At 44.0% G+C, this 22,390-nt stretch overlaps 3 protein-coding genes across 14 annotated transcripts in view; all 3 read right to left on the minus strand.

Annotated features, from left to right (window-relative positions):
* The window catches only part of BCLAF3 (BCLAF1 and THRAP3 family member 3), a 66,415-nt gene extending 60,662 nt beyond the window's left edge, over positions 1-5,753 (minus strand). Inside the window, 3 exon segments of the mRNA XM_082864206.1 lie at positions 3,021-3,067; positions 3,149-3,321; positions 5,702-5,753. The gene's annotated coding sequence lies outside the window, so the exon portion shown is untranslated.
* Positions 1-22,390, minus strand: part of EIF1AX (eukaryotic translation initiation factor 1A X-linked) — a 396,407-nt gene that overhangs the window by 240,114 nt on the left and 133,903 nt on the right. The window lies entirely within an intron of this gene.
* MAP7D2 (MAP7 domain containing 2) overlaps positions 20,808-22,390 on the minus strand; it is a gene marked incomplete at both ends in the record, with an annotated part of 52,096 nt that continues 50,513 nt past the window's right edge. For all 12 annotated transcript variants that reach the window (XM_082864210.1, XM_082864209.1, XM_082864207.1 and 9 more), the window contains one exon: positions 20,808-21,057. In XM_082864210.1, the coding sequence (XP_082720336.1) occupies positions 20,808-21,057 (250 nt within the window). The remainder of the gene's footprint in view (positions 21,058-22,390) is intronic.

Below are 22,390 nucleotides of genomic sequence, written 5' to 3' on the forward strand. Positions count from 1 at the left end.
CAACTCTGTGAATATACTAAAAAAACACTGAATTGTAGACTTTTAAATGGGTAAATTGTGTGGTATGTTAATTATATCTCAGTAAAGCTGTTACCAAAAAAAAGAAAAATCAACTGACAGAGATCCCATACTAAATGTGAGTTCAGCATTTACAAATGCAAAGAATTGCCCAGGAAAGCCCTTACAACAAAGACGCCACACTGGCAGCACAGTACGGGACCAAGTTAGAGCCCACAGAACAAGAGGGCGATCAGCAGTTCAGAGGAAGCCAGACCTCAGGAGAGCAGGGCATGGCTTATTCTCCCAGCCACAGTGGCTGGATGCTGTCACAGTTCCTCAGTAGTGAGGAGCTGGAAGTGGATACAGAACCCCACTGTTGCCTACCATTAGTCTACTTTGATTTCATGGATGAAATGTATTTCTCTCACACACAGAACAGGCTAAATAAACAGGGGAGTAAGGGCATTTTAAAAGGTGTAAGTACAAAGGTTAACCATTAGAACAAAAATAAAAACCTTCCTCTTTTTAAAATAAAAGAGCAAAAACTACACCTCATAGCAAAAAGAAATAGCAAATATAACAAAATACACATGATTATAAAATATTACGATAGACCAAATATATCAGTCCTAACAATAAATGTGGTGGGCTTATTAACTCATCTACTAAAATAAACAGGTACAATTTGGCTCACAAAACAAGGAGTTGTATAAAAAAACATATCTAAAACAAAGTGATTGTGAAAAGTTAAAAATAAAAGGATGGCCAAATTATACAAGGCAAATGGAAACAGAGAGCAGGGGTGGCAAACCTAGAATCAGGCAAAAGCACAATTCAAGCCCCAAAGCATTCATCATGCCAAAGAAAGACACTTTTTAATGCTAAAAGCCACAATCCTCGAAGAAGAGAGAACAAATAAAAATACACATATTTACATGAATATAACAGTGCAACCACCTTTATGAAGCAAAAACTACAACAGATGCAAGGAGACACAGATAGAAACACTAATAATAGGAGACTTTCATATACCACTTTCAGTGGTATATTAGACAGATTAGGTAAGCCAAAAATGAGATAGAAGATCTAAACAGCATAATCAACAGGGTAAATCTTAAGGATATTTATCAAACTCTACACTCTGATACTAGAGAATACTCTTCTGAAGTGCCCACACCACATCACCAAAAATAATCATATATTAGGTCACAAAGAAAAAAACATCAGTAACCTCCACATAATAGAACTATTACAAGCAATACTCTCTGATCATAATGCAATAAAACTAGAATCTACTAATAAAAACAAAAAAGAGAAATTCCACCTAGAAATTTTAAAACCTCTTATTAAACAACTCCTGGGTACTCTAAGGTAAATTTTTAAAGAAATAATGACAATAAAAGCACTACATATCAGATTCTATGGGATGCATTTAAAGCAGTGATCAAAGGAAAATTCATTGCACTAAACATATTTATCAATAAAAATGAAAGAATAAAAGTAAATAAATTTATTTCCAAGGTAAAAAAAAAAGAAACTAAAAAATAACAAAGCACAAGGAAGGAAACAATAAAAACAAAAGTAGAGGAAGAGAATAGAAAACTGCATCTAAGTAATAATTCAAAATTCTGTAGTTTTTGGAAAAATTAAAATGGATAAACCACTAAATAACTTATATAACTTGCCTAGGAAAAAAGAGAGAAAGCACAAGTACACAAAATAAGAAAGAGCAAAGGGGAAATAACCACTGAAATAGAAGAAAAATTTTGAATCGTAAGAGATTATATCCAATAAATTTAAAAGCCCAGATGTAAGGGATAATTTGTTAGAAAAATAGAGATTACTAAAACTGACTGCATTAAAAAGCTTAAACGGACCAACTTCCATAAAAGAAACAGAGAAAGTTATTAAGGAAATATCCCATAAAAAAGCATCAGGCCCAGATCGTTTCACAGGGGAATTCTACCAAACCTTCAAACATCAGATTGCCTCAATGCTCTATAAATTATTCCAGAGCTGGTATATCACTAGAAGGATCAAGCCTACAGAAACATCAACCTTTCAAGGAGATGAACCAGCCAAGAAGACTGAGAAAGAACATCCTCTGAGGAAGGAGGGAACCCCAGAGCATAGAAGGATGTTTCAAGAAAGGAGACTTTTGGGCTTCCCTGGTGGCGCAGTGGTTGAGAGTCCGCCTGCCGATGCAGGGGACATGGGTTCGTGCCCTGGTCCAGGAAGATCCCACATGCCGCGGAGCGGCTGGGCCCCTGAGCCATGGCCACTGAGCCTGCGCGTCCGGAGCCTGCGCTCCGCAACGGGAGAGGCCACGACAGTGAGAGGCCCGCGTACCGCAAAAAAAAAAAAAAAAAATAGAAGACTTTTATGGCAACAGCTGCATAGAGACCCAATAAAAGAAATGAAAAGTGTTAATACATGGCTTGAGGACTAAGTGGAAGGTAAGGAAACTGAGAAAGCCAATTAATACCAACGCCTTCTAACAAGTTTGTCTGGCATGGGAGGAGAGAAACTGGGTTGCAGCTGGGTGACAGGGGTCTAGGGAAGAGGTTTTGAAATGGGAGCAACTTGAGCAGGTTTAATGTTGTTAAGGAGAGACTATGTGCATGGCATTGGGGACATAATGTAGAATGACAGTCATAGTAGGAATGAGTCTAGGTCCAATTAGTTCAATGTTTCCTTTGATTCCTAATATCAACTCCAAATAATGTAGTCAACCTCTCCCAATATTCCACATTTACATATTACCTTCTTCAAAGGTCCAGACTGAATTTTTATCAGCGGTCACATTTTATGTTAATTTGGCAAACATTGCTGAGTGCCAGTGACTGCTAGAGGCAAGCCACACAAAGTTGGAAGAGTCCTAGTTTCTTCACTAGAGAAGCTCAGTCTTCACTAGCTAAGAAGGATCACATGAGTATCAGTACTTCCTAGTTCACTAAGTGTTTTGCAAACACTATCTCAAGCCTTTAATCCTCAGAAGCCTTTGAGGAAGCTGGAATTACCTCCATTTCACAGGTGAAGAGACCAATCCTCATAAAAGTTAACCAACCTGCCCCAAGAGAAAGACGTAAAATCAGCATCCAGGTTCTCAGACTCCAATACTAACACTTCCCCACCTTGCAACTCCTACCTTCATAAAGATGACTCTGAAGAGACTGCCTGGTCATTTGCGTAGATGCTCGGTCAGCAGAATTGGACTTTAGCACACTTGAGAATAGTTGACATCCTGCAACACATCTAAAATTGCCATCTAAATTTGGAAAGCAGCTTTTATGCTCCCTAGCTGCCTGGATATTCTGTAGCCTGTAGGGCACAAAGACTATGTTTTATTTATCATGATCCCAAGGATTGTGTTTTATTTAGCTTTTTATCTGTCCCCCTCAGCTTTATATATAGTGCCTTTAAATATTTTCTCCTTCAACATGTGTGGATTCATTCATTCACCTAATTTCATAGCTCTGATATCATTTTCAATATAATCTAGGGCAGCATTATAATACTTCAAATTTAAGGGGTGAAAGAGTGGGGGCAAAGGGTATCACAGAACAGCTTTTTTTGTGTGTGTGGTACGCGGGACTCTCACTGTTGTGGCCTCTCCCGTTGCGGAGCACAGGCTCCGGACGCGCAGGCTCAGCGGCCATGGCTCACGGGCCCAGCCGCTCCGCGGCACGTGGGATCTTCCCGGACCGGGGCACGAACCCGTGTCCCCTGCATCGGCAGGCGGACTCTCAACCACTGCGCCACCAGGGAAGCCCAGAACAGCTTTCTGAATTCAGAAATTTACATTAAAAAATCAAGATGCTTATGTGCTCTGAAATTTTTACAAGATGGCAATAATTAGCAATGAGACAAAGTATGTTTAAATATACTCTCCATAAATGTCTCATTTGACCCTTAAAATCACCCTGTAAGAAAGGTAAGGCAAAGGCACTATAATCTCTAATTCAGAGTTGAGGAAATAGTCCCTTAGAAAAGGTAAGTGACATGTTCAAGGTAATCAGATATACTGGAATTCAAGGAAGCCCTGACTTCAAATCTGTTCACTTTATAATGCCTTTGCCCCACTTAGATAACCCTTCTTTACTAAACTGGTAAAGGTGAAATAGAAGATGAGAAACCAAATTGCCATCAACAAATAAGAAGGAAAAAAAGAAAAAGAGGTGATAGCCAGAGAAGGATACCTGTACTTGGTTGGAGAAGAATATAAGTGGCCCCAAAGTGTTCTTATAGAAATCCTTTAAATGTTGCCTTTTGCTAGGGTGGGGAAAAGGACACTCACAGATTGTTGGTGGGAGTGCAAAATAGCACATCCTTTCCAGAGGGAAATTCACATTAAAAAACCCAACAATTCTATCATCTAGGAATGTACACTAAGGAAGTAATCACGGACGTGCAGGTTTTACAATTCACCAACAATGTGTTTAAGTAGTGAAAAACTGAGAATAAAAAAACCGACTAAATAAATTACTGCAGCCAAATAATGGCATGCTACGTAGCCAGGAAAAGAAAAACAGTTACCAAAAAGAATCCACTTTAGAAAAATTCATGCATTCGTCTCTGCATGGAAAAAGACTGGAGGAGCATCCTCAGTGTACCTATATTCACAATGGATACTTGAATGGTTAAAGAGTGCACCTTCTTCACCGTGGTTTTGCATATTTTAGAAATTTTGTATATAAATATGACTAAATGTTTCTAATCAGACATTTTAAAGGCTTCTGGGGAGGGTGTGCAAGGGCAGGGCTTTCAAATGAACATTTTAGCAGCCATTTTAAAAAATACCACATGAAAAAATAAAGCATTCTATACCGTTACCATTAAAACACCATTGAAAAATAAAGCACTCACCATGAATCCACATCAAAACCTTTTCTTTTCAAATTCCAGTCTTTCATTCGTACCAGTTCGCATACAGAAAAACGTTAAAAAGGTTGCCTGGCCAGAAGTATGAGAGACTTTCTTGATTTCTACCTGTAGTTTTTACTTTATTCCAGAAAAGAAAAGCAGTCACCTAAGAGGCAGCTCGAAAAGCACCTCGGCAGGAAAATATTTGGGAGGATAAGTTTCTCTCACGTTTCTTTCCCTCCCGACCTACCGACAGGACAGTCCTGACAGTGGCCGGCCCAGTTTCCTAATACACCCTAAAGAAGCACAGGAGATGCGCCAATTTTCAGTATACGTTTCTAAAAAGACAAGTTTTACTTTACAATGCAGGATAAAGAGCAGCCTTCACTACTCATTCTGGACGTTACCGGAGAAGATGCCGCTGAGCGGCAGGAGAACCTCCGGAGAAGGACAAAGCGGGGGCTCCTCGGCTCGGGTCCCGCAGGCGATGCGTCCGGAGCCGCCTCTGGGAAAAGGGCACCGTCCCTGGACACCGCCCCGCCCTCCCCCCCGGCTCCATGACAGACACTCCAAATCGCCGGGGACAGAAGCCTGCGGACAATGGGCGAGGATCGGGAGCCTCGGCAGCAGGTGCCCGGGTCGCCACGTCTAAAATAAGGCACCGGTCCGGTGGCCAGAGGCAGGGGCAGGGGAGCAGTCCCCCGAGATCCCGAGCTGGGCCTCCGCATCCTCCCCGCCGCCCCACCCGCCACCCAAGAACCGCCCCTCCCATGCGACGGACACGCCCTCCCCGCAGGCCGGGACCTCCTCGCGCCGCCCGCCCCCCAGGGCCGCTCACCCGACCGAGAAGTTCCCGCCGCCGCCGCCGCCGCCGCCGCCGCCGCCGCCGCCGCCGAACCCTCAGGCCTCGCCCCTCACACGGCCGCCGCCTCACACAGGAGCCGCACCACAGCTCCCGCAGCTGGGCCGCGGGACCCGGAACCACTTCCTTCCGGAACCGCCTCGCCCCGCCCCCGTCCTAGCCACGCCCACTGCCCGCTGCCCAGCGCGGAGCCCGCTTTCCCACCGACCTCTGCTCTCAACTCTTTCCCAGCGAGGGTTGCCCCGCCCGGGAGGCTCCGGCCAAGAGCGCCTGCGCCCTCTGCCGGCCGTTCCCACCTCTGCCTCTCTGTCCAGGGCGCATGCGCCGTCTGCCGCCCGCCCGCCGGGAAGGAAAGAACACACTGGGCGTACTGGTCCATGGATCCTCGGGGTTAAGGGTCAGAGATCGGAGTTCACCCCTCAGTCAGAGGCAGGAGCTTGGTGCCGTGGGCCTTCCAGCGTTGTGCAGATGAGCGGAGCAGATAAGCCACAGCCTTCCAGCCCCTGGCTTGTCCCTCAAAGCCCTTCCAGAGCCAGCCTATCTGAACCTGCAAGGCTGTGGTCTCTCTCCTGCCTACTCAATCTCTAACTATTCCCCATGGCCTCAAATCAAGCTTGTACCCAGAAAACAAAACCTCCCCTCTGTACCTCCCAAATAGGTTAATGGTACCAACATCCCTCCACCGTGCAATTCAAAATACTCATTTTTACCTGCTCTTTTGATTTCTCTCCTCCCACACTCCATCCATCACCCCAAAGGTAGCATATCCTCACTCTTGGAGCTTTCTCACTTGACACTTTGATGTTCTTTTTACCCCTTGCAAGATTTCTCTTTCAGGGTCCACCCCATCTGGTGGACCTTCTACCCTCCCTTGTCACTGTCGTCTACTGACTGCATTAGTTTTCCTCTCCATCTGAATTACTGCCATCATCCTGATGAAACCAACACCCATGACTAAGCCATGTTTCCTTAACTTCCTCGGTCCAAATGACTTTACCTCTACTTAATCCACACATTCCCAGGTACCCATTCTATAAAATCTAGACATCCATCACTTTATACTGCTTCATGGCTAAAACCTTAAGTTTACCAACCCCATTTATTTGGACTCAATCCTCATCCTCGTAGTCCTATCTCTCCCTTAGTCCCAATATACTTGTTCTTCAAAAACCACAGAGCTCTCACATCCCCTGAACCTTCTACCTTCTACCTGACTGAAGCCCATGACTTCAACCACTCTTGTAGGCAGAGCCCCTTGAATTGCCCTTTGATACGTCCCAACATCAAACCACCACCTTGAAACATTCCAGTTATCTGCATTTTCCATACCCACGTCTATGTTTCCAAGCACTACTTGGGAGGAAAAAGCCACACAACTATAATAGAATGATACCACTACAAATTTATGGAGACTCACCGCAGTGGACAGCCTTGGTGCCTCTTAGGAATCCTTTTATGTGACCACTCTCATTTCCAGTAATTGCTGTTACTAACCCTTACCACTCTCTTTAAGCCCCATACCAGTGATCATTTCCCTCTCTTCATACATGATTTTTGCTTCCTGTTTTGCAGAGAGAAATTCCCCAGCATAGTATATGAGGCCTTTGATTATCTGGTTCATACTTACCTCTCCAACTTCTCTCCTCTTTGCGCTCAATGCCCTGGCTATGCTGAAATGTTTGCTGTTTAAGATGAATACTCCATTGCACATATTATCCCTTTTGTCTGGTTAAAAGGTGTGGGACCTCTTAATCTGCTTCAGTTCAGGAAGGTTTTCTTCCATTCTACTTTCAAGAATTGTTTTTGCTCCATTTGTTCTGGTCTCTCTTTTAGGAAGAGCAATTATTTGTGGTAAACATCTGTTTTATCGTTTTCATCTGTTTACCGTTTTTCAGCATTCTGGTAGACCTCCAATCTGCTTTCAATGTTACCGATAAGATTTCCAAAAGCATTTTTCTGCCTCTGTTTTTACTCAATTTCTATTATTGATAATTTTGTTTCCTTCCGTCATTTCCTTCTCTCCCCCCCACCCCATCCTTCTCTTTCACCTCATCCTATTGACTTTCCATCTCATCGTTTCATTTCCTTATGAATTTCTGTTCTGGTTTTATAGAAAGCCTACCTTCTTGCAAAAGGATGGTAAACCGGTCATAAAATTCCTCTTTTGGATTCCGTAGTCATTCATTTTCATAAGTATGCTCTTCTTTCTCTTCCACGATTAGGTTTTATATTTCACAAATATATATATACACATACATACACACACATATATAATGAAGTATACAAAATATATATATATATATCTCTCAATACATTCTCTTGATTCATCTTTGAACAAGGTGATTTTTGTTCAGACTTATTACTGGTTAATAATAAGCACAAGGAGATGGCCCTCGCCCTACATGCTGCTTCTGTGGACAGAGAGGTTAAGTAGTTTGCATAAGGTTTCATAGCTCCTGATTATGTATATGAATAGCACACACACATACAGAGGCAGAACAAGCCTAAGAGAAATGAAATATTATCTGCCTTTCCATTTATTTTTTCTTTGATTTTCATGCAAAGCCAAACCTGCTCTAGAATGCCAAGTATGCTTAATACAAGGGCTCTATATTAGTAAGAATAAATTACGCTATGATAACAAACCCCAAATCTCAGTGGCTTATAGCAACGAATGCTTATTTTTCACTTATATTTCAAGTCCATCATGGGTCAGCTTTGGTTCTTCTGTCTGGGACCCAGGGTGAAGAAATTGATGCTATCTGAGACATTACTGGTGTCATACCAGAAGAAAAGGAGCAACAGTGGGACCATACATTGGATCTTAAAGCTTCTGCTTTAAAGCTGAATCAGAAATTCTGGGGGTGGGGCCCGGCATAGTTTCAACAAGCCCTCCAGGAGATTCTGAAGCATGCTCAAGTTTGAGAACCACTTCTCTATGGCTTGTATTTCCTGTAAACCAGAAGATGGACATAGAGACTTGATAAAATTGAGTAGTTTTTAAACTACTAATTCTTAAACCAGAAAAAAAAGTCAGATTAAAAGAGCAAGAGAGAGAGAGAATGAATATCATGCTTTGATACAGACTTAGATCAAGTGCCTATTGTCATTTTTTGGAGGGACACTGTTTTCTGGGGAAACCTGCCAGCTGCCCTGATATGTATCTCCAGCTATCCTTCTGTATAGCCTTCTTTTTTAAATGCCGATGTGAGAATAAGATAATTAGGAAGAAGTAGGACGAATAGCTTTCTCATCCCCTGACAATGCTGTTGGCCCAGATTTTTCTCATAGTTTTTCTCTAGATGGTTTGTATTGTGTTGGTCATGGCTTCAGCATCTACATTAGTGTTTATAAGTCAGGACTGACAGACCAGGTGAATTTTCTCTTTCCTTAAGTATCTGACTTTGGCTATGTTGCTTAATACTGTCAGTGAAATTTGATGTATAATGCTTAGCTGGCCCTGATTCCTCCTCTTTTTCTTCCATCCCATGATACAAGCACTTTTTTGTGGTCACTGTCCTTTCCTTACCTTTACTTTTTAAAGGGCTTTGTCAACAGTGGAGCACAGACAGAAATGATTTATATTATTTGGAAGAAAATGTTTTTAGACAGGCTTATGCTGCAGATTCCTTTTTGCTCATTCTAGTCATTGCCTTTATGTCTGTTTTCCTACGGAGACGGAGGACAAATTCCTAAGCAAGATTTGGTAGCTGCTACCAGCCCTCTGGTTCCATAAATTATTTCTGATGAACTCTTTTGTAATGCAATATGTGAAGCAGCTTGGCCCTGGTTCTGAAAGCAATACAATATTTGTGGTTTTAAAACAAGGTGTCACAAGTCAGCAATTATTTTGAAAAAAACTTTTTTTGATTGATGTGAACTACCTACATTGATGCAAGGCAAAAAAGGAATGGTGAGGTTAGGTTTAAAACTTAATCTTACTGCAAAATAAGATTAATTGTTTAAAAGTTCATTACTCACCTTATTTAAATCTTTAGTGTTCCCCCGGAAGCTCTTGCCCAGATCCTTGATGGATTCAGTTCACATATCTTTTCTACCATAAGCAGGTCTGGTTTTGTGTCCCCAGCACAACCCAGACACCAGTTCAAAAGTCACTGAGCTCTCAAACCTTTCATCTGCCTGATAAATTTGCTTTGTTTAACGCCATATTTGTTAGGTACTCCACAACTTCTTCTTAAATGTTCACACCAATTTTCACTCTCCCTTAGACTGGTAGGGAAAGAGAACATAATGGACCCTGTGGTAGATTTCATAATAATACAGTCAAAATATTTATTGCTCCTCTCTTCCCAGGCCCTCTACTTGAAAATTGAAAATGACAAATGTGGATCCCACTATATTTCCATTGGACGGCTCTGGTCTCAGCCAGTCATGGCATAGCAGAGACAACTAACTAGCCACCAAAATATTGGGTTGGCCAAAAAGTTTCTTCTGCTTTTTCCATAAGAGCTTATGGAAAAACCCAAACGAACTTTTTGGCCAACCCAGTACTGGTGCTCTCCCTTACACAGAATAGTACTATCCCTGGTAAGAAACAAAGCAGCCAGGGACTATACTTCCCAGCATCCCTTGCATCTAAGTGGGGCCACGTGACTAGTTCTTATCAATGAAATGTGAGTGGAAATGATACGTGTCCCTTAGAGGCCAAGGTGGTTGGAAAGCAGTGTGTCTTCTCCATTCTCTTTCCCTATTCTGTCAGCTTAATGCAGAAAAACATGACAAAATTGGAAGATGAGGGAGCTACAGGATGGAAGGGGCCTAGTCCCTGAATTACCACTCAAAAGAGAGTTGTAATAAAGGATATCTGGGGCTTCCCTGATGGCACAGTGGTTGTCCCCGGCCGATGCAGGGGACACGGGTACGTGCCCCGGTCCGGGAAGATCCCACGTGCCGCGGAGCGGCTGGGCCCATGAGCCATGGCCGATGAGCCTGTGCGTCCAGAGCCTGTGCTCCGCAACGGGAGAGGCCACAACAGTGAGAGACCCACGTACCGCAAAAAAAAGAATTTTTTTTTAAATAAATAAAATAAATAAAGGATATCTGTTTTGGACTTCCCAGGAGGGAGAAAAAAGTTCTATTGTATTTGGGACATTGTGCATCTTGCGGGGAGGGTGGGGTTGTTATAGAAGCCAGCATTACCTTCACTAATACGCGCGGTCATCTCCTTCCCTTCGGCCAGTGATTAGCTTAGGGGTCGATGTAAGACCTAGTACTGGCCAAAGGGAAGCAGAAATCTTCTGGGAGCTTCCGGGAAAGAGTTTCCTCCCTGATAGAAGGAGGAAGCGGTAGAAAGGGCAGCCTGCCACTAACTTTTTCACAACTTTGACACAGTGGCATTGAGGATGGGATGCTGGTGCCATAGCAGCCTTCCTAAGAGGCAAGAAACTCAAAAAAAAAAAGTGCTGCCCCAGAATCCTGATGTCATTTAGCTGTCTTTGGAGCTTCTTACATATTACGTGTGATTCCTAAATAACCTTAATATTGAAGCTACTTTGCGTCGTGTGTAGTGGAATGATCAAAACTAGTACACTTATTCTCAATTTTAAAAAATTCATTCAGCAAAGATTTATCGTGGGGCTCGTCTGTGGCAGGTGCCATTCTACGTGCTGAGGATCCAATGCAGAGACAAAAACCAGGATCCTTGAGACTGTCATCTCATGATAGAATGTGGGTCTGGCAGAAGGATATGTAGATCAGAGGCCATGGATTTGAATCCAAAACTTTTCTCAGTAACAACTGTGTTTACTCACTCACAAATATTTACTGAATACCTGTGTTAGGTAGTAGGAATATGGCAGCCCTGCTATCAGGAGGCTTACAGTGAGGGAGATAGACAAGACATTACTCCAAGAATCACACAAATAAATGTCTCATCGCAAACTGTAACAATATGAAAATGTATAACAGCAAACCTGACCTCATCACCCATCACAACTGCAAATAAGAACTTGTTAAAATTTGTCTACTGTCTCTCTTCCCTGCTAGACTATGGGCTCCAGGAAGGTGGGGACAATATCTGGTCTCGTTCTCTGCTCTATCCTCATCCTTAGCAAACTGCTTGGCACAGAGTAGGGAGTAGGTATTCACACATACGTGCTTAATAAGTGAGCATTTATGACATGGCTTTCCTCCTGGATGAGGAAAAAAAAACTATCCTACCAACTGTCCATGTTCCCAGATGGAGGGTGCAGGTATTCTGCTGGAACTGAGCAAAAGACAGACCAAATCCCCTCAGCAGAAGATGCCCAGGGATTTGCAAAATCAGCAACAACTGCTGGCGAGGGAAGCTGGTTGAGCTCAATTGGGAAACCTGCAAATATAACTAGGAGATGTGTCGACTGGCAAGAGCCTCTAGGGGATAAGCCTGTGTGATTTCCCAGGCAGGAACTTGGAAGCATGGTGGGCCAGGGCAAGCACAGGCTCCAAAGGAAACCTTGGGTTTGGAGCCCAGCTGCGTACTTCCTGGCTGTACATGACGGGACTTCACCTGTCTTGGCCCTCATGGTAAAGTGAACATGGCAACAGCAGTGCTTATCTCAGAAAGCCCTTCTGAAGGCTAAGGGAGAGAATGCGTGGAAAGCTCTTAGCACACTGCCTAGCTGGCTCGGGTCCGGTTCTCCAGGAACAGGCTCTGAGACCAGTTGCACACAGGAAGGGCATGGGGAGTGCTGGGGGAGGGGGGCAGGGGAGTGAAGGAAGCAGCAGCCAGAACTTGGGCTGCAATACGTTCTCAAGAAAGGCCTCGGGTGAACCCACAGGGAGCTCTGAAGCTGGGACAACCCTTCTGAGTTGTCCTACCTTGAGGCAAGGGTCTTTATATACCTGAGCAATCCAGTCAGGATCCAGCCTATCCATTGGCTGTCCAAGTGAGGGGATTTAACCTTGGTGAGGCAGCCTCCTTCAGTCAAGGGCAATTCTTAGAAAGGAACTCCACCAACAAACCTCAGCAAACTGTACCTCCAGCATCCGGAAGGAGACATCCAGAAAGACAAATACCTCAGTCCTAAAAGGGAGGGCCGTGTAGGTGGCACACCATGACATCCGTGACACTAGCATTCAATAGGAACCTTTAAAGCCATTAGAGCAGCTGCTTAAACTTTCCCAAAGCTTGCTGAGGACTTAAGGCATCCTCACTGTCAAAGTACAACTTCGCAAAGGTTAAAAGCATACTTGCGACGTAAATGTACAGTGAGCAGGTGGCAAAAATGTGTTGTTGAGGTTCAGAGCGAGCCTCCCCCAAATGTGCCACATTCGCATGAGGATTATTTTCAGCTAAAGGTCACTGAGACCCTGCGGATTCAAGAGAAACTACTGCCCTCCTTTGACTACCTAGAATTCAAATTGTTGCTGTTTTCTCTTGACCAGAAAAGAGTTATTAGCAGAAATAAATTTTATCTAAGTACCTCCATCTATATGGCAGGACAAACATCTAATTATTGATACCAAACAGCTGCTCTTCTTATCATTCTTTGGGCGACGCTCCTGTCCTGGGAAGCCCCCAGCCGCTATCCCACTCCTCAGCTCGGATGGCACAGGGACCTCAGTTTACCTTTCTGTCTTCAAACCTTTCATAAATGTGGGGTCTCTGACCCTCTCATGTATGTGGAGTTCCCATATAGATGAAATTAAAGTCGACTTTCTCCTGTTAGTCTGTCTCACGTCGATTTAATTCTTAGATCAGCCAGAAGAAGCTGTTAAGGGTAGAGGTAAATTTTCTTCCTCCCCGACTGTGTTTAACTCATTAACGAGCAGGATGACAAAGCCGGATCAAGGGAGGATACAGAACCGATTGTGACACACACTTGGATGTAAGTATACACACAGCAACACACACATATACTTAGTGGAGCAAAGAATGCTGGAGAAGACTGCAAAGTTAGATACAAAATTGCTTAGTGCTCTACAGGGACAAACAGGAATAACCTGTGGAGGTAGCTTTTCTATAGGACAAAAGTCATCTGCAACTTTCTGTCTACAGGTGAATAACTCTGGAGACTGGGTTCTAGGTCACAGCACACAGGCAGTCATAGGAAGTCACATCCCCTGAGACTCAGTGGCCCCTTGGGCTGCTTTGTTGAGACCATGCTGTCACAGGGCTTTGTAAGGGCACACTGTTATCTTTCGGCCTTATTTCCATGTTCTGGATAATTTCTTACCATTGGTGAACATTGAACACCTCATACCAGCCATCGGAGCTGTCACCATACAGGGGTGGCCCCTGAGAAGCTTCCAGAAGGCCAGTTCCACTGAGCAAATGGGAGTCGCTTCTTTCCTCCCAGTGATGCCAGCAAGATTCAGTTTGTTCTAAAACAACCATGAAGACCCACCGCGGGGGCTGCATTCAACCCCACAAGCTCTTCGAACATCTACTGTGCAGGACCTAGTGCCTTCCTAGCTATCACCTCTGTAGTGACAACTTTCTGATTGTCTCAAAGATAAGCCTGCAGGCGCTACTAGGAAAATGCGGTTCAAAGACAAGTACAACCAACAGAGAGCTGTGGGCTCTGATTCGAAAACAAAGTTCCTTTAAGCAAAAGTTTAATTCCTTGGGACTCTATTCCTTACATTTTGCATTTCGTGAGATGGGGAAAGCTTGCCTTAATGCTTTCTTGGAAGTCCAGAAGGCTGGCTGCTTTAGACCTTGCCCCTAGCACTCAACCATCCCTCAGGGCCAACCAGAAGAATGAAACTTGGCATTTCCTAACTACTGCACAGAAACTTCTCACTTACTTACCACGGAGCTGAAGGCGCTCACCACTCCATGTCTCTCATCGGCCTAAAAGGCCCACGTTGGGCATCTGATAGAAAGCCCATGTTTGGCATCTGATCCAGTATTTATGCACACAGAATGTGAAACAACACAAAACAGCCGGCATGGACTGAGTTAGATAAACACCACCCTAATCTGGCCTGTTGGAGACTAGGGGGAAAAGGGGAGCAACTGGTTTAGGGGATACTATTTTCAAATCCCATGGTCTTGCTTCCAGGTATGATGGGAACTTGAACCAACAGTAAAGCCAAGCTCTGCTGCTGTGAGTAGACATATGGATAATAACCCTTGCAAAAGCGAGCTCAGATGAAAAGGTTCTAGAATTAGATAGTGGTGATGGTTGCATGACTGTGAAGAAATCAAAGACAGAGTTGTATACTTTAAAAGGAAGGAATTTTTATGGTATGTGAATGATATCTCAATAGTTTTTTTAAATAAAAAGAAGCAGAACTACAATTCTCCATGGGGCTTCTGGCCCTTCTCCACTATAAGCACCTGCTCTAGCAAAACACTTCTGCTCTCAGGGGCAGGAGAGCCTGTCAGCTCCCCTGGGGGCACCAAAGCTGTGGCCCCAGGGTCAACCCCAGCTCTGCCAAGTTCCAGCTGTGTGTCCTTGGGAAAGTAACCCTCTCCTACCTACCTCACATCCTGGACAAGTCTTAGGACCACCTCGCGTACATCAGGATCTCAGGACGTGCTGACTGTTAAGGTTCATTCCTGCAGGAGAAGCTTAAACCATGGCGAGTAGAGGCCACTGCTTCCCACCTCCTGAGATCACAGCATATCCCGAGGAGGGGGAGGCATCAGTTGGAGGTCTTTGCAGGCTCGTGTCTAAATTTCCCCGACTTAAACCCTGAACCATAATTGGCACCCACACCTTGGACCCCGCTCCTGACTTTATCATTTCCTCACTAACTTCTGGGTCCTTATCCCCAGCCCATCAGAGACACTGAACTTGGCTGACCCTCAGGAGACACTAAACCACGTGCTCTCTCTCTCCAGGAACAAATGATCAACCCACCCCGGTCCCATCATGCACTAAATTCTCACCTCTCTTGGATGTGTCACTGATCTCTATTTCTATTCCAAATTCTATTTCTCTATCAGACTACACTGTTTTAGGGAGTTCCCTCGTGGCCTAGTGGTTAGGATTCCGTGCTTTCACTGCCGTGGCCTGGGTTCAATCCCTGGTCGGGGGAACTGAGATCCCACAAGCTGCAGGGCAAGGCCAAAAAAAAAACCACTATACTGTTTTAATTATGGAAGTTTTACCATACATTTGACTGTTTGTTGGGGGAAGCCTCCCTTTTAAAAAACTCACTCTAGAAGTTTCTTAGCTTTGTATTCATTTTCTTACATGAACTGTACAATTACATCTTTTTTTTTTTTTTTTTTTTTTTGGTCACGCAGCACAGCTTGTGGGATCTTAGTTCCCTGACCAGGGATCAAACTTGGGCCCTCAGCAGTGAAAGCACTGAGTCTAACCACTGGACTGCCAGGGAATTCCCTGTACAGTTATATTTTCAAGTTGCAAAACAGAAATCCCATGGAGTGGAACTTCATTTAATTTACACAAATGTGAGGGTGGGTCACCTACTCTTCTTCGGGTGTGTAGGTTTTCCCATTCAGGGGGCATGGCATGTCTTTCCATTTACATTTATTCTAACGTCCCCTGGTCAAGTTTTAGACGAAGCTCGTTCTTTCTAGGAATTTTATGAGTTTTTTAGGATCCATTTTTCATGTGTAAGAAAACTATTGTGTAAGAAAATTATTTTAATGTGTAAGAAAACTATTGATTTTCCTTCACTTAGTGGTTAGCGCCCCTGTGGAACTATTCTGAGTTCCCCAGTTGTTTCTCATGGATTCCCCACAAAAAGACTATCTGTAAAGTTTTCTCTTTTCTAATGTTCCTAAGAGCTCTCGCTCCATTTTCTTATATAATTGTGCTTCCTGAGTGATGCTCAAGAGTGGGGATGGGTATAACAACTCTAGAAACAAGCTAGTTCTTTACACTTGCTTTCCAAATGAAAAAAAATTACAAAAGCATTTGACTAATAGGAAACCCGTATATATTAAGAAAAATTTAGAATGTTCACAAAGTAGAAATTGCTCTTAGGAGTGACTAGACGTCACTACGACCCTCTGGCCAGAGCTCATGATGACAGAAGCTACTTATAATGCTGCTGTCAAAGGCCAGCACATGGAAAAAAATGAGGATGTCCACTCGTGTGCCCTCACCAGAGGCTTTGTCATCAGAGCTGGGGAGAGCTGCGTTAACTGGGCCCTCGGCTTTGGAGGTGGCAGCCCAGCAGTTACCACAAGGATCCGACATCCCCATTCCAGTCCTGGCCCTCCTGTCTCCTGGTCTTGGCTGGTATTGTCTCCCAGGCAGTAGACAAGCCATGATTTAGATACAAAAAAAAAGTTGGTGTGGGTTTCAGCTTACTGGAAAACAGGGGTCACCATTCCCATTATAATTTTGTTGAAATGCCAGATTGCTCTATGGAATGTTTTTGGAGATTACATTAAGGTTAACTGCATCTTAGCTAGCTAGCAATCCCTCGTATCAGTGGTATGAAAGTACAGCAACTTTACTATACTTACAAGTTCATCATGTCCTGGGACAGCTCATCACTGAAGCTTATTTCCACAGTTGGTTTCACTTGGAACTGGCAATAGAGGAATTTTAATGAGTTAGACAGGGAAAGGACACCCACACAGGATTTTTCATTTTTTTTTTCCAAATAGGTTTTCAAAAATCTGGTATCTGGTTTGGTTTCAGCACATTTTTTTTTATCGAGCCTACAGAAGCAAACAAAGCACTAGCACACCATCAGACGCTTCAATGAAAATGTATTTCACGGTAACACAAGGTACACATCGTGCAAATGAGGCATCACCAGGATCACAATGGTGCTGTGAGGTACAACAGATTGCAAGAAAACAGACATTTAGCAAAACAGGGCTATAAGAAAGATGGCAAGGCGTTTTTTGGAAAGTCAGACCATGCTATCATTTTCTATGTGCTTGTCATAAAAGGGATTTTCCCCCGATATTCATCAAGATCTATGGCACTGTATTATTGGAGGCATGTATTTTATTTAGTATATACACATACACAAACGTACACAGTTTCCATACCTAATACAGTCTTACACTGTAGCTGGTTTTAAGAGCACATAACAAGATTACTTTGGAGACTTTTTGTATCTCCTGGTTGCAAACCTCAGTCAGAATTATGGATCTTTCCAAACTCTTTATTGTACAAGACAAAAAAAAAGGTTTCAAAGAAGAAAAGGTTATTTTAATCTGAAAGTCACATTTCACCACAAGAAATGAAGAAAACACATTATTATATGGCACAAAACGTGTAAAGTATACATTCTACCGTCATTTGTCCCCCGCCCAGATGTTTTTATGTTCAAGCCTGTTAAAGTGACATATTAGGTCCAGTTCAGGGGCCCCTGTCTCAGAGCACTATGCTTTTCATTTGTACCTCGTTTTATTAGAGTTGAGTAAACAAACACACAAAAGCCCCAAGACCCAAGAGAAAAACAACAGCTACAACATGACAAGCAACCACCTGGGCAGGAGGTGCACGATTCATTCAGTCCAGAAGCCACTTGAGGGTCTGGAGTGACTACAGCTTGGAGGATTTCAGGTACAACATGAAAAGGTCCTTGGAGATTCAGATGCCCAAGTCTGGAGGAATATGCCTAAGGGAGCAGACGGCCTTCCACGCTGTTCAATGGCTCCCTTACTCAGCCAGACTCACTCCACTAGCCGCCCAAGGAGCAATGGGGGGCAACACATTTTGCAGGTAGCTAAGTTTAATAATAAAACACGGCTTCTTGATAGTAACTTCCAACAAGGAAACCCCAGAGATGGGGGAAATGTTCCAGAATTTCTTCTCCTTCTAAACACAGACAGGGAGATATGCAACCCAAGTTTTCAGTATATGTTTAAGTAGAGTCTGGGTAAATGTCTAGAATATTTACAAGAAAAGACATCTAAATGTTTATATGCTCCAAGTCTGGGGATAAGAATGGTTCTAAGGTGACTTTCCAAGCCGAAATCACACGGGTTATTCAGAGGATCACTATGCTAATAAGAGTACAGGAAGTGCTTTATCAGCAGCTGAAGCTCATAAATAGAAATGTAACATGGAACTCTGCTAAAGCCCGACAAGGCCAACGTCTCAAGGATCTACTGAGAGTGGCCAGCGTTTGACATACTAAGTAGGAATACAGTTACATTTTGATTTAATAGTTTGGAATCCAGCGGTTAAGGACGACAGAAGCTTCTTCAGAGGGCCGGCAGCTCAGATTTGACTACCAGCAGCTTCATGGGTTCTCCAAACGCCACCTGTGGCAATTCAAAACCAAAATCAGGTGAAACCAATGGAGAGACAGTATTCTGCAAGTTGTAGCATCTATTCTCTCTCACTGAAATGATCGCAGTGTGGGACTTTCTACCTTCTTGGTAATTGCATTTTCCTTGGCTTATAGAGTCTCTCAACGGAAGTGCTGCAGCATTTTGTGTAGGACTATTCTTTTAGCGGGTCAAATTTTCTTTCGCGGGACTGTCCTAAAACCTGCAGGACGTTTAATGTCACAAATCCCAGTGCTGCCTCCAGCCACTGTGACAGCCACCCCCAACACCTTTCCAAACACATTTCCAGCAGGGGCGTTGCCACCTCTGGCTGAGAAGAATTTGATAACTAGAATTATATGACAGATGAAAACGTACAAGCAGTATGAATACAATTATTTAACCAAGACTTTTTTGGACAAGGATTTTGCACTTCTTTTAGTTAGAAATGTAGGAAATAGATTTGAGAAGCCATGAACACTCTTCTAAGTTTTGTGGATTTTCTGGTCCTTAACTGATAGTGAGGTCAGTGAACCGAAGGGTGCAAGGTATGCTAATAACAAGAGAAATCTCTTACTAAATATTAATCCATGTAACTGTCAGGGAAAGAGAATGCTCAGGTGAATTTTTTAAAGTGTCCAAGAAGGCAGCTGCTCTTCCAAACCAGGGATATGGTTTATTCTAAAAACTGCCTGTCATGCATTCCCTCTCATGTGTGAAAGGACCACAACCGCTTCCCCAAGGGCCAAGAGAAGCAAACTCCAAAATGCACTGTCTACAGCCAACAGCTGAGGTCAGGTAGAAATAAGTATGCGAGACACTGTGACCTCAGCCGTGTGGCCTCCCCAACCTGTTTCCTCATTTAAGAAACAGAAAGGTTGGACTAAATCATATCAGTTATTGAAGTTCTGTTATAGGAGTGGAATATCATAAAAAATAAGGTGACTGAGATAATGCTGAGAATAGAAAAATTTCAGTCTAAAATGGGAGGAGCAATTGGAATTAAGTTATGAAAGTATTTGATGACACATTCTAATTATGTTTTTCATCATTCAAAAATAAGCCCCGGGCTTCCCTGGTGGCACAGTGGTTGAGAGTCCGCCTGCCGATGCAGGGGACACGGGTTCGTGCCCCGGTCCGGGAGGATCCCACATGCCGCGGAGCGGCTGGGCCCGTGAGTCATGGCCGCTGAGCCTGCACGTCCAGAGCCTGTGCTCTGCGACGGGAGAGGCCACAGCAGTGAGAGGCCCGCGTACCGCCAAAAAAAAAAAAAAAAAAGCCCCAAACTGAAGTAAATCCAATGTAAGGTGAGTATAACTAAGTACACACAAATCCAGTGTTTCTAGAAGCACTTCGGCAAGAAAAAAAGGCCAAAGGCGGGGAATGCTTCAGGGCACAAACTTCAGTTCTTTCCCCCCTTACTCCTTCAGGTATGATCCAAGAACAGAGGAGTCAACAGGACAGCAAACCATTTAGCCCAACACTCACCAATGTATGCAAGTGATTCTAGATAGGATGTGGGATGTCACTGAATAAAACCAGGGGGGAAATTCATTTTATTAACACTACTTTGCACCACTATTACAGCATTCTCTCAGTGTCTGTAAAAAGTTGCTACCTGAGACAGATGGCTGGCCAAACTTTTAGCCAGTGCTTCTACACGCACCCCACCCCCCGGCCCCGAACAGCAGGGGTGGGCATGCTGGGGTGGCGCAGAAAGCTCTCAGATGAGGATTCACTTGAAATCCATCTCAGTTCTTGTACATACCATGAGTTCACATTTGTTTGCTTTTTGTAAAAATAAAACTGACTAGGAGGCTGAGTGACGTTTATCTCATCTTCACAAACCCCAGCTGGAGAGTTACAGATTTAGACTATCATCAAAAGACTGTACCTTTCATTAAAGAGATGTTGTATTTGTCAACAGAAGGTGTTCAGAGTATTTTCTTGGCCAGGACTGTTAAATCCTTCGATCAGGTTTTTGTTACAGTCATCCAGGCTGAGATTTTCACTGGATCTCTTGGGGAAAATGGGGGGGCCAGTGAAATCTAAGAGATCTTGAAGTGCTCGGGCATTACCAGTTCCATTTTGGTCCAGAGATACCCCAGGAATCATTTCACTCACTGGTGAAAATTCTGGGATAGAGATAAGCTCTTCTTTTGAAACAGGACTGGAGGGGGAGAGGGAGAGAGGGAGGGAGAGAGAGAGATGGAGAGATAGACAAACTATTAATTCTATTTGTCATATTTTGTTATACTACTCTTCTTTTCTAGAGAAGACGGATTTAGAGCCAGAGCTTGTGTGTAACACATTATAAAAGATACAAGTTAGTTTAAGTCTGAGACACTGACAGAAGGGAAACGGATTTGAGACGGGAGGGAAGGGGGCAGGGCACAACCTTTAAAACAATGACATAGCCTTTGAGGATACAAAAACTGGTTAGAACCGATCAGACCCAAGATGGTGGAAGATTCGACTTCCCTTAGACCCTGAGCCTCATTATACCCTCATTATAATGCATTAGCATATGCTGAAGGACAACCCACAGGCGCCATGAGAGTTCCGAGGCTGACCATAAAAGGCCAAAAAGTAGGCAGTGGCCCAATTCCTGGAAATCCCCGGCCCCCTCTCCAAAAGAGTTGGAATAATCCTCACACTTGTTAGCGAATGAAATTACCCAGCCCATAAAAACCAACCACGCCATATTTCAGGGTCACTCTCGCCTTTTGAGACTGACCGTATTCTGTCTATGGAACGTGCATCTCCCAGGGCCTCTCACCTTCTGAGATGGCCTGCGCTCTGTCTCTGGAGTGTGTATCTCCCTAAATAAACTGGCTTTCCCACTTACTTCTTGGGGCAGAGCCCCCTTGTCTGCACACTTGTATCCCTCACAAGCATTCTATATTAATAAATCTACTTCTTGCCTATCACTTTGCCTCTCGCTGAATTCCTCCTGCGCTGAGACATAAAGAACCTGAGCTTCATTAAGTCCTGAGACCAGGTGTGCGATTTCAATTAAAAGACAGTGGGTTTGAGTCCCAGCCCGTGGGTTCAAGTCCCATCTGAGGTGTGTGGTTTCAGATTGAGCAGGGCTGTGAAGGCCAAGGTCACGCTGCCCATGGGAAGAACGTAAAAACCCGCAGGCACCAGCGCACTACTACAGAGAAGCCAAGCACTTCCGAAACCCTTAAAATGGGAAACGCAAACAGAGCCAATGCCAGAAGCTGAAAGTGAGCTGAACGGCGGTGGGGGGGGGGGGGGGGCGGGGGGGGGGCTGTCTAATCACCACGGGGTGCCTTGGTGCAGCCTCTCTCTAGTAGCACCGCCTCTGGGGAGCAGCTTTCCCTCCCCAGACCTCACTTTCCTCCGCTGCAAAATGCAATCAACAAGCGTTTCTCCCCCCAGGCGACCACGTGGGGAAGACTTTGCCGGAGCCACCTGGAGGCCGTGCTCAGGCCCGGAACGTCGTTAGCAAGGACCCCCCGCCACCCACCCGGCCACCT

Source organism: Leucopleurus acutus (genome assembly GCF_964270905.1).
Source record: "Leucopleurus acutus genome assembly, chromosome: X".
In the NCBI taxonomy this organism is placed as follows: domain Eukaryota; kingdom Metazoa; phylum Chordata; class Mammalia; order Artiodactyla; family Delphinidae; genus Leucopleurus; species Leucopleurus acutus.